This window comes from Ambystoma mexicanum, chromosome 5p, assembly GCF_040938575.1.
Source record: "Ambystoma mexicanum isolate Mex_15411 chromosome 5p, UKY_AmexF1_1, whole genome shotgun sequence".
NCBI lineage: Eukaryota > Metazoa > Chordata > Amphibia > Caudata > Ambystomatidae > Ambystoma > Ambystoma mexicanum.
In genome coordinates, this window is record NC_090930.1 from 27,584,726 (window position 1) to 27,601,411 (window position 16,686).

Below are 16,686 nucleotides of genomic sequence, written 5' to 3' on the forward strand. Positions count from 1 at the left end.
TGCACATTTAAGAAGGCTAGTGTCTCTAGAAGGACTGGGGGCCAGAGAGGAGTGGCTGCACATTTAAGACGGCTAGTGTTTCTAGAAGGACTGATGGCTTGAGAAGAGTGGGTGCACATTTAAGAAGGCTTGTGTTTCTAGAAGGACTGGTGGCCTGAGGAGAGTGGCTGCACATTTAAGAAGGCTAGTGTCTCTAGAAGGACTGGTGGCCTGAGAAGAGTGGCTGCACATTTAAGAAGGCTAGTGTCCCTAGAAGGACTGGTGGTCTGAGAAGAGTGGCTGAACATTTAAGAAGGCTAGTGTCTCTAGAAGGACTGGGGGCCAGAGAGGAGTGGCTGCACATTTAAGAAGGCTAGTGTCTCTAGAAGGACTGGTGGCCTGAGAAGAGTGGATGCACATCTAAGAAGGCTCGTGTCTCTAGAAGGACTGGTGGCCTGAGGAGAGTGGCTGCACATTTAAGAAGGCTAGTGTCTCTAGAAGGACTGGTGGCCTGAGAAGAGTGGCTGCACATTTAAGAAGGCTAGTGTTTCTAGAAGGACTGGTGGCCTGAGAAGAATGGCTGCACATTTAAGAAGGCTAGTGTTTCTAGAAGGACTGGTGGCTTGAGAAGAGTGGCTGCAAATTTAAGAAGGCTAGTGTTTGTAGAAGGACTGGTGGCCTGAGAAGAGTGGCTGCACATTTAAGAAGGCTAGTGTCACTAGAAGGACTGGTGGCCTGAGAAGAGTGACTGCACATTTACATGTAAGAAGGCTAGTGTTTCTTGGAGGACTGATGGCCTGAGAAGAGTGGCTGCATATTTACATGTAAGAAGGCTAGTGTTTCTAGAAGGACTGGTGGCCTGAGAAGAGTGGCTGCACATTTAAGAAGGCTAGTGTCTGTAGAAGGACTGGTGGCCTGAGAAGAGTGGCTGCACATTTAAGACGGCTAGTGTCACTAGAAGGACTGGTGGCCTGAGAGGAGTGGCTGCACATTTACATGTAAGTAGGCTAGTGTCTCCAGGAGGACTGGTGGCCTGTGAAGAGTGGCTGCACATTTACATGTAAGAAGGCTAGTGTCTCTAGACGGACTGGTGGCCTGTGAAGAGTGGCTGCACATCTACATGTAAGAAGGCTAGTGTTTCTAGAAGGACTGGTGGCCTGAGAAGAGTGGCTGCACATTTAAGAAGGCTGGTGTTTCTAAAAGGACTGGGGGCCTGAGAAGAATGGCTTCACATTTAAGAAGGCTAGTGTTTGTAGAAGGACCGGTGGCCTGAGAAGAGTGGCTGCACATCTAAGAAGGCTTGTGTTTCTAGAAGGACTGGTGGTCTGAGAAGAGTGGCTGCACATCTAAGAAGGCTTCTGTTTCTAGAAGGACTGGTGGCCTGAGGAGAGTGGCTGCACATTTAAGAAGGCTAGTGTCTCTAGAAGGACTGGTGGCCTGAGAAGAGTGGCTGCACATTTAAGAAGGCTAGTGTTTCTAGAAGGACTGGTGGCTTGAGAAGAGTGGCTGCACATTTAAGAAGGCTAGTGTTTCTAGAAGGACTGGTGGCCTGAGAAGAGTGGCTGCACATTTAAGACGGCTAGTGTCTCTAGAAGGACTGGGGGCCTGAGAGGAGTGGCTGCACATTTAGGAAGGCTAGTGTTTCTAGAAGGACTGGTGGCTTGAGAAGAGTGGCTGCACATTTACGAAGGCTAGTGTTTGTAGAAGGACTGGTGGCCTGAGAAGAGTGGCTGCACATTTAAGAAGGCTAGTTTTACTAGAAGGACTGGTGGCCTGAGAAGAGTGACTGCACATTTACATGTAAGAAGGCTAGTGTTTCTTGGAGGACTGATGGCCTGAGAAGAGTGGCTGCACATTTACATGTAAGAAGGCTAGTGTTTCTAGAAGGACTGGTGGCCTGAGAAGAGTGGCTGCACATTTAAGAAGGCTAGTGTTTGTAGAAGGACTGGTGGCCTGAGAAGAGTGGCTGCACATTTAAGAAGGCTAGTGTCACTAGAAGGACTGGTGGCCTGAGAAGAGTGGCTGCACATTTACATGTAAGTACGCTAGTGTCTCTAGAAGGACTGGTGGCCTGTGAAGAGTGGCTGCACATTTACATGTAAGAAGGCTAGTGTCTCAAGACGGACTGGTGGCCTGAGAAAAGTGGCTGCACATTTAAGAAGGCTGGTGTTTCTAGAAGGACTGGGGGCCTGAGAGGAGTGGCTTCACATTTAAGAAGGCTGGTGTCACTAGAAGGACTGGTGGCTTGAGAAGAGTGGCTGCACATTTACATGTAAGAAGGCTAGTGTCACTAGAAGGACTGGTGGTTTGGAGTGGCTTCACATTTACATGTAAGAAGGCTAGTGTCTCTAGAAGGACTGGTGGCCTGTGAAGAGTGGCTGCACATTTACATGTAAGAAGGCTAGTGTCTCTAGAAGGACTGGTGGCCTGTGAAGAGTGGCTGCACATTTACATGTAAGAAGGCTGGTGTTTCTAGAAGGACTGGGGGCCTGAGAAGAGTGGGTGCACATTTAAGAAGGCTGGTGTTTGTAGAAGGACTGGTGGCCTGAGAAGAGTGGCTGCACATTTAAGAAGGCTAGTGTCACTAGAAGGACTGGTGGCTTGAGAAGAGTGGCTGCACATTTAAGAAGGCTAGTGTTTCTAGAAGGACTGGTGGCCTGAGAAGAGTGGCTGCACATTTACATGTAAGAAGGCTAGTGTTTCCAGAAGGACTGGTGGCTTGAGAAGAGTGGCTGCACATGTAAGAAGGCTAGTGTTTCTAGAAGGACTGGTGGCCTGAGAAGAGTGGCTGCACATTTACATGTAAGAAGGCTAGTGTCTCTAGAAGGACTGGTGGCCTGAGAAGAGTGGCTGCACATTTACATGTAAGAAGGCTAGTGTTTCTAGAAGGACTGGTGGCCTGAGAAGAGTGGCTGCACATTTAAGAAGGCTAGTGTTTCTAGAAGGACTGGTGGCTTGAGAAGAGTGGCTACACATTTAAGAAGGCTGGTGTTTCTAGAAGGACTGGGGGCCTGAGAAGAGTGGCTTCACATTTAAGAAGGCTAGTGTTTGTAGAAGGACCGGTGGCCTGAGAAGAGTGGCTGCACATTTAAGAAGGTTAGTGTCACTAGAAGGACTGGTGGCTTGAGAAGAGTGGCTTCACATTTACATGTAAGAAGGCTAGTGTCTCTAGAAGGACTGGTGGCCTGAGAGGAGTGGCTGCACATTTACATGTAAGAAGGCTAGTGTCTCTAGAAGGACTGGTGGCCTGTGAAGAGTGGCTGCACATTTACATGTAAGAAGGCTAGTGTTTCTAGAAGGACTGGGGGCCTGAGAAGAGTGGCTGCACATTTAAGAAGGCTGGTGTTTGTAGAAGGACTGGTGGCCTGAGAAGAGTGGCTGCACATTTAAGAAGGCTAGTGTCACTAGAAGGACTGGTGGCTTGAGAAGAGTGGCTGCACATTTAAGAAGGATAGTGTTTCTAGAAGGACTGGTGGCCTGAGAAGAGTGGCTGCACATCTAAGAAGGATTGTGTCTCTAGAAGGACTGGTGGCCTGAGAAGAGTGGCTGCACATTTAAGAAGGCTTGTGTTTCTAGAAGGACTGGTGGCCCGAGGAGAGTGGCTGCACATTTAAGAAGGCTAGTGTCTCTAGAAGGACTGGTGGCCTGAGAAGAGTGGCTGCACATTTAAGAAGGCTAGTGTTTCTAGAAGGACTGGTGGCTTGAGAGGAGTGGCTGCACATTTAAGAAGGCTAGTGTTTCTAGAAGGACTGGTGGCCTGAGAAGAGTGGCTGCACACTTAAGAAGGCTAGTGTATCTAGAAGGACTGGGGGCCAGAGAGGAGTGGATGGACATTTAGGAAGGCTAGTGTTTCTAGGAGGACTGGTGGCTTGAGAAGAGTGGCTGCACATTTAAGAAGGCTAGTGTTTGTAGAAGGACTGGTGGCCTGAGAAGAGTGGCTGCACATTTAAGAAGGCTAGTGTCACTAGAAGGACTGGTGGCCTGAGAAGAGTGACTGCACATTTACATGTAAGAAGGCTAGTGTTTCTTGGAGGACTGATGGCCTGATAAGAGTGGCTGCACATTTACGTGTAAGAAGGCTAGTGTTTCTAGAAGGACTGGTGGCCTGAGAAGAGTGGCTGCACATTTAAGAAGGCTAGTGTTTGTAGAAGGACTGGTGGCCTGAGAAGAGTGGCTGCACATTTAAGAAGGCTAGTGTCACTAGAAAGACTGGTGGCCTGAGAAGAGTGGCTGCACATTTACATGTAAGTAGGCTAGTGTCTCTAGAAGGACTGGTGGCCTGTGAAGAGTGGCTGCACATTTACATGTAAGAAGGCTAGTGTCTCTAGACGGACTGGTGGCCTGTGAAGAGTGGCTGCACATTTACATGTAAGAGGGCTAGTGTTTCTAGAAGGACTGGTGGCCTGAGAAGAGTGACTGCACATTTAAGAAGGCTGGTGTTTCTAGGAGGACTGGGGGCCTGAGAAGAATGGCTTCACATTTAAGAAGGCTAGTGTTTGTAGAAGGACTGGTGGCCTGAGAAGAGTGGCTGCACATTTAAGAAGGCTAGTGTCACTAGAAGGACTGGTGGCTTGAGAAGAGTGGCTGCACATCTAAGAAGGCTGGTGTTTCTAGAAGGACTGGTGGCCTGAGAAGAGTGGCTGCACATTTAAGAAGGCTAGTCTCTCTAGAAGGACTGGTGGCCTGAAAAGAGTGGCTGCACATTTAAGAAGGCTAGTGTCTCTAGAAGGACTGGGGGCCAGAGAGGAGTGGCTGCACATTTAAGATGGCTAGTGTTTCTAGAAGGACTGATGGCTTGAGAAGAGTGGGTGCACATTTAAGAAGGCTAGTGTCTCTAGAAGGACTGGGGGCCAGAGAGGAGTGGCTGCACATCTAGGAAGGCTGGTGTTTCTAGAAGGACTGGTGGTCTGAGAAGAGTGGCTGCACATTTAAGAAGGCTAGTGTCTCTAGAAGGACTGGGGGCCAGAGAGGAGTGGCTGCACTTTTAAGAAGGCTGGTGTCTCTAGAAGGACTGGTGGCCTGAGAGGAGTGGCTGCACATCTAAGAAGGCTTGTGTTTCTAAAAGGACTGGTGGCCTGAGAAGAGTGGCTGAACATTTACATGTAAGAAGGCTAGTGTTTCTAGAAGGACTGGTGGCATGAGGAGAGTGGCTGCACATTTAAGAAGGCTGGTGTCTCTAGAAGGACTGGGGGCCAGAGAGGAGTGGCGGCACATTTAAGAAGGCTAGTGTCTCTAGAAGGACTGGGGGCCTGAGAGGAGTGGCTGCACATTTAAGAAGGCTAGTGTCTCTAGAAAGACTGGGGGCCAGAGAGGAGTGGCTGCACATTTAAGAAGGCTAGTGTTTCTAGAAGGACTGGTGGCCTGAGAAGAGTGGCTGCACATCTAAGAAGGCTTGTGTTTCTAGAAGGACTGGTGGCCTGAGAAGAGTGGCTGCACATTTAAGAAGGCTAGTGTTTCTAGAAGGACTGGTGGCTTGAGAAGAGTGGCTGCACATTTAAGAAGGCTAGTGTTTGTAGAAGGACTGGTGGCCTGAGGAGAGTGGCTGCACATTTAAGAAGGCTAGTGTCACTAAAGGGACTGGTGGCCTGAGAAGAGTGACTGCACATTTACATGTAAGAAGGCTAGTGTTTCTTGGAGGACTGATGGCCTGAGAAGAGTGGCTGCACATTTAAGAAGGCTAGTGTTTGTAGAAGGACTGGTGGCCTGGGAAGAGTGGCTGCACATTTAAGAAGGCTAGTGTCACTAGAAGGACTGGTGGCCTGAGAAGAGTGGCTGCACATTTAAGAAGGACTGGTGGCCTGAGAAGAGTGGCGCACATTTAAGAAGGACTGGTGGCCTGTGAAGAGTGGCTGCACATTTACATGTAAGAAGGCTAGTGTCTCTAGAAGGACTGGTGGCCTTTGAAGAGTGGCTGCACATTTACATGTAAGAAGGCTAGTGTCTCTAGAGGGACTGGTGGCCTGTGAAGAGTGGCTGCACATTTACATGTAAGAAGGCTAGTGTTTCTAGAAGGACTGGTGGCCTGAGAAGAGTGGCTACACATTTAAGAAGGCTGGTGTTTCTAGAAGGACTGGGGGCCTGAGAAGAGTGGCTGCACATTTAAGAAGGCTGGTGTCACTAGAAGGACTGGGGGCCTGAGAAGAGTGGCTGCACATTTAAGAAGGCTAGTGTTTGTAGAAGGGCTGGTGGCCTGAGAAGAGTGGCTGCACATTTAAGAAGGCCAGTGTCTCTAGAAGGACTGGTGGCCTGAGAAGAGTGGCTGCACATTTACATGTAAGAAGGCTAGTGGCTCTAAAAGGACTGGTGGCCTGAGAAGAGTGGCTGCACATTTACATGTAAGAAGGCTAGTGTTTCTAGAAGGACTGGTGGCCTGAGAAGAGTGGCTGCACATTTAAGAAGGCTGGTGTTTCTAGAAGGACTGGGGGCCTGAGAAGTGTGGCTGCACATTTAAGAAGGCTAGTGTATCTAGAGGGATTCAAGAAGGCTAGTGTCAACAAGTATTGAATGCATAAGAAGAGTTTCTAAGAAGTCTAGAGTCTAGAAGGGTCCGTCACCTGATGAAGCTTGCCCCTTTACTGATAAGGCTGGTGTCTGGAGGACCTGGTGATCTGAGAAGATTTGTCCATCTCCGAGAAGGTTGGTGTCTAGGATCAGATTGGTGGCCGAGGAAAGGCCTTCTCGCTCTTAGAAGGGAAGATTCTTTAAGGAATAGTGGCCTGAGGCAAGGTTAGCTTCTCTCGAAGACGGTAGGTGTCTGTAAGAATTGGTGGCCTCAGCTGGCCCTCTCTGTAAAAGGAATGGTGTATAGAAGTAGTGGTGACTTAAGTAAAGATTAGACTTTCTGTGGGAAGGTTTTTGACCAGAAGGATTAGTTTCTGGAAGAAAGGATGGCTCTGCTTTGATGAGCAAAGTGTCTAGAAGGATTGGTGACCTGGGGTTAGGTTGTCCCACTCTGTGAAGGGAAGTGTCTAGAAGGATTGGTGACCTGGGGTAAAGTTGTCGCACTCTGAGAAGGGAAGTGTCTAGAAGGATTGGTGACCTGGGTTAAAGTTGTCCCACTCTGAGAAGGGACGTGTCTAGGATTGGTGACCTTGGGTAAGGTTGTCTGAGGAAAGGTTAGCCTCTCTCAGATAAGGGAAGTGTCTAGAAGGATTGGCGGCCTGGGGTAAGATTGTCTGAGGAAAGGTTAGCCTCTATCAGAGAAGGTAAGTGTCTAGAAGGATTGGTGACCTGGGGTAAGGTTGTCTGAGGAAAGGTTAGCCTCTATCAGAGAAGGTAAGTGTCTAGAAGGATTGGTGACCTGGGGTAAGGTTGTCTGAGGAAAGGTTAGCCTCTATCAGAGAAGGTAAGTGTCTAGAAGGATTGGTGACCTGGGGTAAGGTTGTCTGAGGAAAGGTTAGCATCTATCAGAGAAGGTAAGTGTCTAGAAGGATTGGTGACCTGGGGTAAGGTTGTCTGAGGAAAGGTTAGCCTCTATCAGAGAAGGTAAGTGTCTAGAAGGATTGGTGACCTGGGGTAAGGTTGTCTGAGGAAAGGTTAGCCTCTATCAGAGAAGGGAAGTGTCTAGAAGGATTAGTGACCCGGGATAAGGTTGTCTGAGGAAAGGTTAGCCTCTATCAGAGAAGGTAAGTGTCTAGAAGGGTTGGTGACCTGGGGTAAGGTTGTCTGAGGAAAGGTTAGCCTCTCCCAGAGAAGGGAAGTGTCTAGAAGGATTGGTGAGCTGGGATAAGGTTGTTTGAGGAAAGGTTAGCCTCTCTCAGAGAAGAGAAGTGTCTAGAACAATTGGTGACCTGGGGTAAGGTTGTCTGAGGAAAGGTTAGCCCCTCTCAGAGAAGGGGCATGTCTAGAAGGATTGGTGACCCGGGTAAGGTTGTCCCACTCTGAGAAGGGAAGTGTCTAGAAGGATTGGTGACCTGGGGTAAGGTTGTCTGAGGAAAGCTTAGCCTCTCTCAGAGTAGGGAAGTGTCTAGAACAATTGGTGACCTGGGGTAAGGTTGTCTGAGGAAAGGTTAGCCTCTCTCAGAGAAGGGACATGTCTAGAAGGATTGGTGACCCGGGTAAGGTTGTCCCACTCTGAGAAGGGAAGTGTCTAGAAGGATTGGTGACCTGGGGTAAGGTTGTCTGAGGAAAGGTTATCCTCTCTCAGAGTAGGGAAGTGTCTAGAACAATTGGTGACCTGGGGTAAGGTTGTCTGAGGAAAGGTTAGTCTCTGTCAGAGAAGGGAAGCGTCTAGAAGGATTAGTGACCTGGGGTAAGGTTGTCTGAGGAAAGGTTAGCCTCTCCCGGGGAAGAGAAGTGTCTAGAAGGATTGGTGACCTGAGGTAAGGTTGTTTGACGAAAGGTTAGCCTCTCTCAGAGAAGGGGAGTGTCTAGAAGGATTGGCAACCTAAGGTAAGGTTGTCTGAGGACAGGTTTGCCTCTCTCAGAGAGGGGAAGGGTTTAGAAGGATTGGTGACCTGGGTAAGGTTGTCTGAGGAAAGGTTAGCCTCTCCCAGAGAAGGGAAGTGTCTAGACGGATTAGTGACCTGGGGTAAGGTTGTCTGAGGAAAGGTTAGTCTCTCTCAGAGAAGGGACGTGTCTAGAAGGATTGGTGGCCCGGGGTAAGGTTATCCCACTCTGAGAAGGGAAGTGTCTAGAAGGATTGGTGACCTGGGGTTGGGTTGTCCCACTCTGTGAAGGGAAGTGCCTAGAAGGATTGGTGACCTGAGGTAAGGTTGTTTGAGGAAAAGTTAGCCTCTCTCAGAGAAGGGCAGTGTCTAGAAGGATTGGTGACCTGGGGTAAGGTTGTTTGAGGAAAGGCTAGCCTCTCTCAGAGAAGGGCAGTGTCTAGAAGGATTGGTGACCTGAGGTAAGATTGTCTGAGGAAAGGTTAGCCTCTCTCAGAGTAGGGACGTGTGTAGAACGATTGGTGGCCTGGGGTAAGGTTGTCTGAGGAAAGGTTAGCCTCTCTCAGAGTAGGGAAGTGTTTAGAAGGATTGGTGACCTGGGGTAAGGTTGTCTGAGGAAAGGTTTGCCTCTCTCAGAGAGGGTAAGGGTTTAGAAGGATTGGGGACCTGGGTAAGGTTGTCTGAGGAAAGGTTAGCCTCTCTCAGAGAAGGGCAGTGTCTAGAAGGATTGGTGACCTGGGGTAAGGTTGTCTGAGGAAAGGTTAGCCTCTCTCAGAGTAGGGGCGTGTCTAGAAGGATTGGTTGCCTGGGGTAAGGTTGTCTGAGAGAAAGGTTATCCTCTCTCAGAGAAGGGCAGTGTCTAGAAGGATTGGTGAACTGAGGTAAGGTTGACTGAGGAAAGGCTAGCCTTTCTCAGAGAAGGGAAGTGTCTAGAAGGATTGGTGACCTGAGGTAAGATTGTCTGAGGAAAGTTTAGCCTCTCTCAGAGAAGGGACGTGTCTAGAAGGATTGGTTGCCTGGGGTAAGGTTGTCTGAGGAAAGGTTATCCTCTCTCAGAGAAGGGCAGTGTCTAGAAGGATCGGTGGCCTGGGGTAAGGTTGTCCCACTCTGAGAAGGGAAGTGTCTTGAAGGATTACTGAACTGAGTTGATGAGTAAAGAAAGACTGACCATGGTTTTTGTCTGTCTACTTAGGACCTGCTGCAATAAAGGCCTTCCAAGTGTCATGGGGTCCCCCTCGAAGGAGCACCTGTGTAAAGTGCTGGTGGTGGGGGACCTCGGCGTGGGCAAGACGTCCATCATCCAGCGCTACGTCCACAAGGTCTACTCGCAGCACTATCGTGCTACCATTGGTGTGGACTTCGCACTCAAGGTTCTGAAGTGGGACCAGGAGACGGTCGTTCGACTCCAACTCTGGGACATTGCAGGTGAGGAGGGGAGGCACTTTGGACACCATTGGGGAGGGCTGTGGTAGGGTTTAGACCAGGAAGCCCGGGTGAAAAGGAGTAACATCAATGACACGAGGATGGTAATGACCTGTGCTTCACTGCTGAGATAAACAGGTAGCCCTTGCGACACAACAATGGGGGCGTGCTGCAGACACCTGGCACATCACATGTGAGAGGCGACAGCGCTTCATCATGTGTGAAAAGAGGGAGGCGGTGTGCCCTGCAAGCACCAAGAAGAGAACATAGGACTGCCAGGCACACTGCAGGTCATAAGGAAGGACTACACCCAACTGCGTCATTATAACTAGGATGGAGTCACAGCAGCACACACCACACACACACAGGCGATGGAAACCACAGTGAGTCAAGCCGTGCCACCCATGCAGCTGGAATAGAGGACAGCAGTCCTGCTGTGGGATGTCACAGGCCAGGCCCACCTTACAATCACATACCATCCAATACTGGATTGGTCAGGATGCAAGAAAAGGGAACACTTAAAAGAAGGGTTTTCTCTGCAGCTTCTGACCTCGTCCATGACACTCAACCAAATAGGGCCTGCAACTCATCTAGCGATCCCCGAACACTCATGGCAAATGTGGAGGCGCGTCGTGGGTGCTTTCATGCACAGAAAGGATGTCGACCAGCTGGGCTTTCCAAAGACTCACAGGAAGCATGCATTTGGGACACATGCCTCCACAATGTCCAGTTTCACGTTTTAAGATGTGTTGCACACACGTAGCCCTCAGTGTGTAGGTCTGCATGCCGCATAAATTTAGTGAATCATATTGTGACTCTTGTGATGCCGTGCAGGTCACACTCACCACTAGTGCATGTTATATCCGCCTTACGTCCTGCTGGAGGACGAGACAATGGATGCCTATCACACCAGGCTCCGGAAACTCGCGATCTCATGTGAATTTACTGACATTGAAAATGAAATCCGATGCCAGATTATCAATGGGATACACTCAGAGAAGCTAAGGAGAATGGTGATAAGCGAAAAAGGCATATCTCTGACCAGAATCCTGGAACTCGGCCACCAGAGGGAGTTGACACATGCCAGAGCAGCACACATGGGCACGACCCTGCAGAAACTCCAGCCGGCACTTACGATGTGACTGTGGCCCAAATCACGAACCGCCAATACTCGAGGGACAAGGCCAGTGGAAACAGCATACACCCCAGATGGCAACAAAGAACCCTGGGGCCCATGGAATGCGGGTGGTGCGGAGGTCCTTGCCACGGAAGACGTAACTGCCCGGCTCAAAGTACCACATGCAGAGCATGTGGCAGAAAGGACCACTATGAGAAAGTATGCAGGTCATCTGGGATGCCACAACAACCCCAAACACCCAAAAAAAACCTCGGGAAAGAAGAAGAAACAAGCCAGTGCTCAGCGAGTCGAGACTGCCAATTCGTCAACCGAGGAGGAAGGGGGCGATGTGACACACACCCAGCAAGAAGCCGCAAACGAGCAATGGAGAAAAGGAAAAAAAGTATACCTGGTCTCAGCACTGAACTACAGAGACATGATGCCCAGAAAAAAACAGAGAAGACAGAGATGCCAAGTAGCCATCCAAGGCAAGATACGCTAATGACCATAGACACTGGGGCGTCTGTTAACGTCATGCCACTAACCGCATTCAGAAGACTACGGCCCCCACCAGTCCTGAAAAAAAAAGACACACTACTATTTGCGTATGGGTGCAAAATTCCACTGCCCATAGTCGGATGATTCCGGACCACACTCAGCAAGAGTGACAGGTCACTGCAGTCCAAAATCTATGTCGTGAACGCATGAATTGAGTGTCTACTGAGACATTGACAGCATTCTCGAAAAGTACCCGAACCTCCTCAAGGGGATTGGGTGCCTCAAAGGAAAGTCCATCAAACTTCCCATTGATGAGTCCGTCCAACCACGAGCAGTGCGACACCGAAGGACTCCATTCCACATACGAAACCAGGTGGAGAAAGAGCTCTGTGCACTTGAAAAAGCTGGCATCATTGAAGAAGTGACCGGACCAACACCGTGGGTGTCACCCATTGTCGTCACCAAGAAACCCAAACAACCTGGAAAAGTGAGGATATGCATTGACATGCGCCTCCCCAACTCGGCGATAAAACGGAAGCAACACATCACCCCAACCCTCGATGAAAGAGTAGCGGACCTCACATGATCCAACATATTCTCCAAAGTTGACCTCAATGCCAGATCTCACCAACTGAAACTCCACCAGGATTCCAGGTACATCACAACGTTCTCCACTCACATAGGCCTACGCAGATACAAACGGCTCAGCTTCGGAATTTCCTCTGCGGCCGAAGTGTTTCAGCAAACTATCCAGGAGGTGATACGTGGCATCCCGGGGGTACTTAAGGTCAGCGATGACATCCTCATCCACGCAGAGAGTAAGGAAGAGCATGTACGACGGCTCCACATGCTACTCAGCAGGCTACAGAGTGCTGGTCTAACAATCCACAAGAACAAGTGTGAGTTCCTAAAGGAAGAGATCTCGTTTTTTGGGTACACATTTAACGGCGCAGGCATCTCTGCAGAACCTCAAAAAGTAGCGGATATCCAGACTGCCTCGCCCCCTACCACACTAACAGAGGTACGCAGTTTTCTAGGGATGGCAACCTACTGTGGAAGGTTCATCCCCAACCTGGCCACACTATCAGAACCCCTAAGGGAACTCACGAAGGCCAGCACGAAATGGGTGTGGGGCCCCACCTGCCAAGAAGCATTCGAACAAATCAAGGCGTCACTCTAGGCAGACACCACCATGGCATATTACGACCCACATTATCGACTGAACTGTATGTTGACGCCAGCCCAGTGGATTTAGGAGCTATCCTCATACAAGTGGCCAACATAGGAGAGCCAATGCCGATCGCATATGCCTCCCGCACCCTGACACCGACGGAGCAACGGTACTCCCACAGTGAAAAGGAAGCAATCTCAGTGCTGTGGGGCTGCCGCCATTTTTATCTACACCTGTACGGCCGAAAGTTCAAGGCCTACACGGACCACAAACCACTCCTCCCCATCTTCACTGGCTCCTCATCACACCCCCCCAGCCAGAATCGGAAAGTGGCTACTACACCTACAACAATATGACTTTGAGTTGGCTTACCAACCAGGCAGTAGAAACCCAGCAGATTTCCTGTCCAGGCACCCAAGAGCGGCCACACCGGGGGAGATACACGTGGCGGAAGAAACGGAAGAACACATCGGCCAGCTTGGCCATGCAATGAAACCAAGAGCCATCGGCATCGAAGACATTGTAGAGGCCACGCAAGCCGATCCATGCTGCGACCTGGTGAAAGACACAATCATCTCTGGTGAATGGAAATCCTTCCTACGGAATATCCACAATCGCGCGGCTGAAGCCAAGGAATTCCTCGCTGGCATCTTTACAAGACCTATCAATCACAGAAGAAGGGCTCATTCTAAGAGGGACCCGATTTGTCATCCCTGCAAGCATGCAGGACAGAGTCGTAGCGTTAACGCACGAAAGTCACCAGGGAATGGTAAGAACCAAGACACCGCATCTGGTTCCCACACATCGATGAAAAAGTGGAGCAGCTCATCACATCATGCCTCCCATGGCAAATAACGTGGGCCCCGCCCAATCCCGAGCCCATACTATCGGCAGAGTGGGGGTCCTCCAGATGGGACGCCATCAGCATAGATTTCTGCAAGATACAGGAGGGCACGTACCTGTTGGTGGGAATTGATGACCACTCCAGGTACCCTGAAGTTGAAATCGTAACCTCCACGGCAGCAGAGGTGGTCATACCCGCAATGGAAAAAATGTTCGCCACTCAGGGCCTTCCACGGCAGATCCGGAGTGACAATGGTCCACCGTTCCAAGGAGAGGAATTCAAGAAATACCCTACCGACCTCAACATTCACTACCATCACATAATGCCTAGATGGCCGCAGGCCAATGACGACGTGGAACGATTTATGAAAACAATCAACAAAGTTGTACGCCTGTCTCGCGTCAACTCAAGCCCCTGGAGAGTGGATTTATACAGATTCCTGAGGAATTATAGAGTAACACCCCACAGCACAACAGGGATACCACCGGCGGACATAATGTACGGAACCATAATCATCTCATCCATTCCACACCACCCGAGCAGGGGTACGGACAATTATGACAGGGCACGCACTGAACAAAGAAGGACCGTGGCGAACAAACACATGAGCATCAAGAGGAACGCCAAGAGGTCCCATCACCGAGTCGATGACCAGGTGGTAATGGTGAGAAACCCATCCAAGTCACAGCTGGACACCCAGTACGACTCCGTCCCATGGACCATAACACAAAGGCACGGGACCATGATAACAGCCAAGAGGGGACAGAGACAAGTCACAAGAAACGCGTCTTGGTTCAAGACAGAACCAAAAGACCTGTGGGCGGATGGCGACCCGCAACCAGTGGAAGAAGAAGACCCGCAAATAGAAGAGGAGCGCTACCATCTGGAAGACGAAGCGACCATGGACGGCAGAGGGGAAGAGCCGCCGAGCGAACCAGAGGTAGATGAGGCGAACAATGAAGGTGAGCAACCCAATGTGAGTCAGGGGATAGCACCCAGCGGTGGACAGTATGCCCTAAGAACTGTGCCCAGACCCCCTGAAAGACTCAAAGACTATGAGTGGTAGAAGACCAGCCCGAGGGGCTACCGAACTCACTGTGTGAAGCATCTGTTAAAGACATCACTGTTTGTTAATGTTTTGTTGGAAAAAAGGAGGAATGTTTTATCCGCCTTACGTCCCGCTAGGTGGTGACGTAAGGCGTCACCAATAAAAGCCCCGCCCCCACTCCGCAGGGGCAGTTCCGGGGCAGGACAGCAACACCTACGTGTCCGTATCATCACTGCTCCCACTGGAGCTGCGCAGTGGGGCTTTGCCGCCCGAGGCTTTTCTCTCCTGTTTCCTGCCGACGCATCGGCCGGGAAACAAAACATAACAGTGCACAAGACTCCATTTACTGGGGCGTGGATGGGAGCTAGCTGCCATTTCAAGCGACTGTTGTGAAAGTTGTGCAGTGTGTTAAGATCACGTCTGTGGTGTCTGACAGGCGGCGTGCACTAGGGAATAAGTCTATTAGGGCCGGATGTTTGCACCTTAACACTCAACATCATTGGCACCCCAACACTAGGCTTCACCGCTGTATAGGTGCAGCCAGTGGCTCTGTTTCCACTAGCACTGCCACTCAAAACAATAAACCCGCAAAACATGGCAGTTACATTTCCTAGATAAACCATAACTGCCACATCTCTGTGTGGTGTGATCCCCTGGCCCCGCCAGACCCCCCCAAGCACACCGATTGCCCTACAGGGCACAGCCTGACGTGATACCCAGGAGGAACCTTGCCTCGGCTGCACATATGCTTCACAAAACAGCCCCTTTCCTGGCTAAATGTCACACTCACTTTGTTGGGGTGTGCAGGCATTTTTGAAGATCTGCTACCTGGGTTCATGAACCCTGTGTGCAAATGGAAATGCACCCCCCCCCATGACACGCCCCTCCCACCATGACACGCCCCATTCTTGACGAAGCCTTGCGAAACGTTGCAATGAGTCTATTTGGTATTTTTTTAAGTTTTGTGGATCCCCAAACAAAGTCTGCTCCTGAGAGCCTGCTGTCCCGTGATTGGTCAGAGTCTGCTCCTGAGAGCATGCTTTCCCTTGATTGGTCAGAGTCTGCTCCTGAGAGCCTGCTGTCCCGTGATTGGTCAGAGTCTGCTCCTGAGAGCATGCTTTCCCTTGATTGGCCAGAGTCTGCTCCTGAGAGCATGCTTTCCCTTGATTGGCCAGAGTCTGCTCCTGAGAGCATGATTTCCCTTGATTGGTCAGAGTCTGCTCCTGAGAGCCTGCTGTCCCGTGATTGGTCAGAGTCTGCTCCTGAGAGCATGCTTTCCCTTGATTGGCCAGAGTCTGCTCCTGAGAGCATGCTTTCCCTTGATTGGTCAGAGTCTGCTCCTGAGAGCATGCTTTCCCTTGATTGGTCAGAGTCTGCTCCTGAGAGCCTGCTGTCCCGTGATTGGTCAGAGTCTGCTCCTGAGAGCCTGCTGTCCCGTGATTGGTCAGAGTCTGCTCCTGAGAGCATGCTTTCCCTTGATTGGCCAGAGTCTACTCCTGAGAGCATGATTTCCCTTGATTGGTGCAAAATCTAGTACAGCAGCCCGCAGAAAGCTGTGGCGCCCCCACCCTGACTGGCAGCAGCGCAGCTCGCGCGCCGGTTTAGGGCTGGAGTTCCCACAGTTCAGCGCTTTAACACTTTCAGTGGCACCATCTCCACTTCCTGTGATGCCATCAGCACTTCCTGTGGTCTTATCAACCCTCGGCCGCTGCAGCCGTCAGCTCCTTATCAGAGCCTGGGCAAGTACAGGAAGCCTGAAAAGCAGGTGCAACCTTGAACCGGAGGGGGAGGGGGGAGGCAGCAGCTCTTAAAGAACAGGGATGGCCTAATACATCCAGAGACCCCAAAACTAGCCTGGTGTGCTTCACAGAACCCTGCTTTCTTGGCGCTTGGCAAGCCTCGTTATCTGTTGCTTCTCTGGAAGCAGCCAGGAACAACCACGCTATTGGCCACGGCTGCCCACGGTCTCGGTGTGGTCAGCCAGAAATGACCATGGGTGGTTATTTACTTAAGTTGACTATGTTCTCCCCATGGTTGTCCAGCAAGGACCATGAGATCCAGCTTTCTGTGATATCTATTGACTCTACATGGTTGGCCCTGTTGACCATGGGTTGTCCAGGATATTTACCATGGTTATCCATGGTCTCTCAGTGGTCAGATAACAATGCCCATGGGTGGTCGAGGGGATTTACCATTATTAGCCAAGGTCTCTCAGTGGTT

At 50.4% G+C, this 16,686-nt stretch overlaps 1 protein-coding gene across 1 annotated transcript in view; it reads left to right on the forward strand.

Annotated features, from left to right (window-relative positions):
- Positions 1 to 16,686, forward strand: part of LOC138480684 (ras-related protein Rab-38-like) — a 203,273-nt gene that overhangs the window by 152,569 nt on the left and 34,018 nt on the right. Inside the window, exon 2 of the mRNA XM_069612361.1 lies at positions 9,559 to 9,791. Coding sequence (XP_069468462.1) covers positions 9,590 to 9,791 — 202 coding nt within the window. The 5' untranslated portion in view covers positions 9,559 to 9,589. The remainder of the gene's footprint in view (positions 1 to 9,558; positions 9,792 to 16,686) is intronic.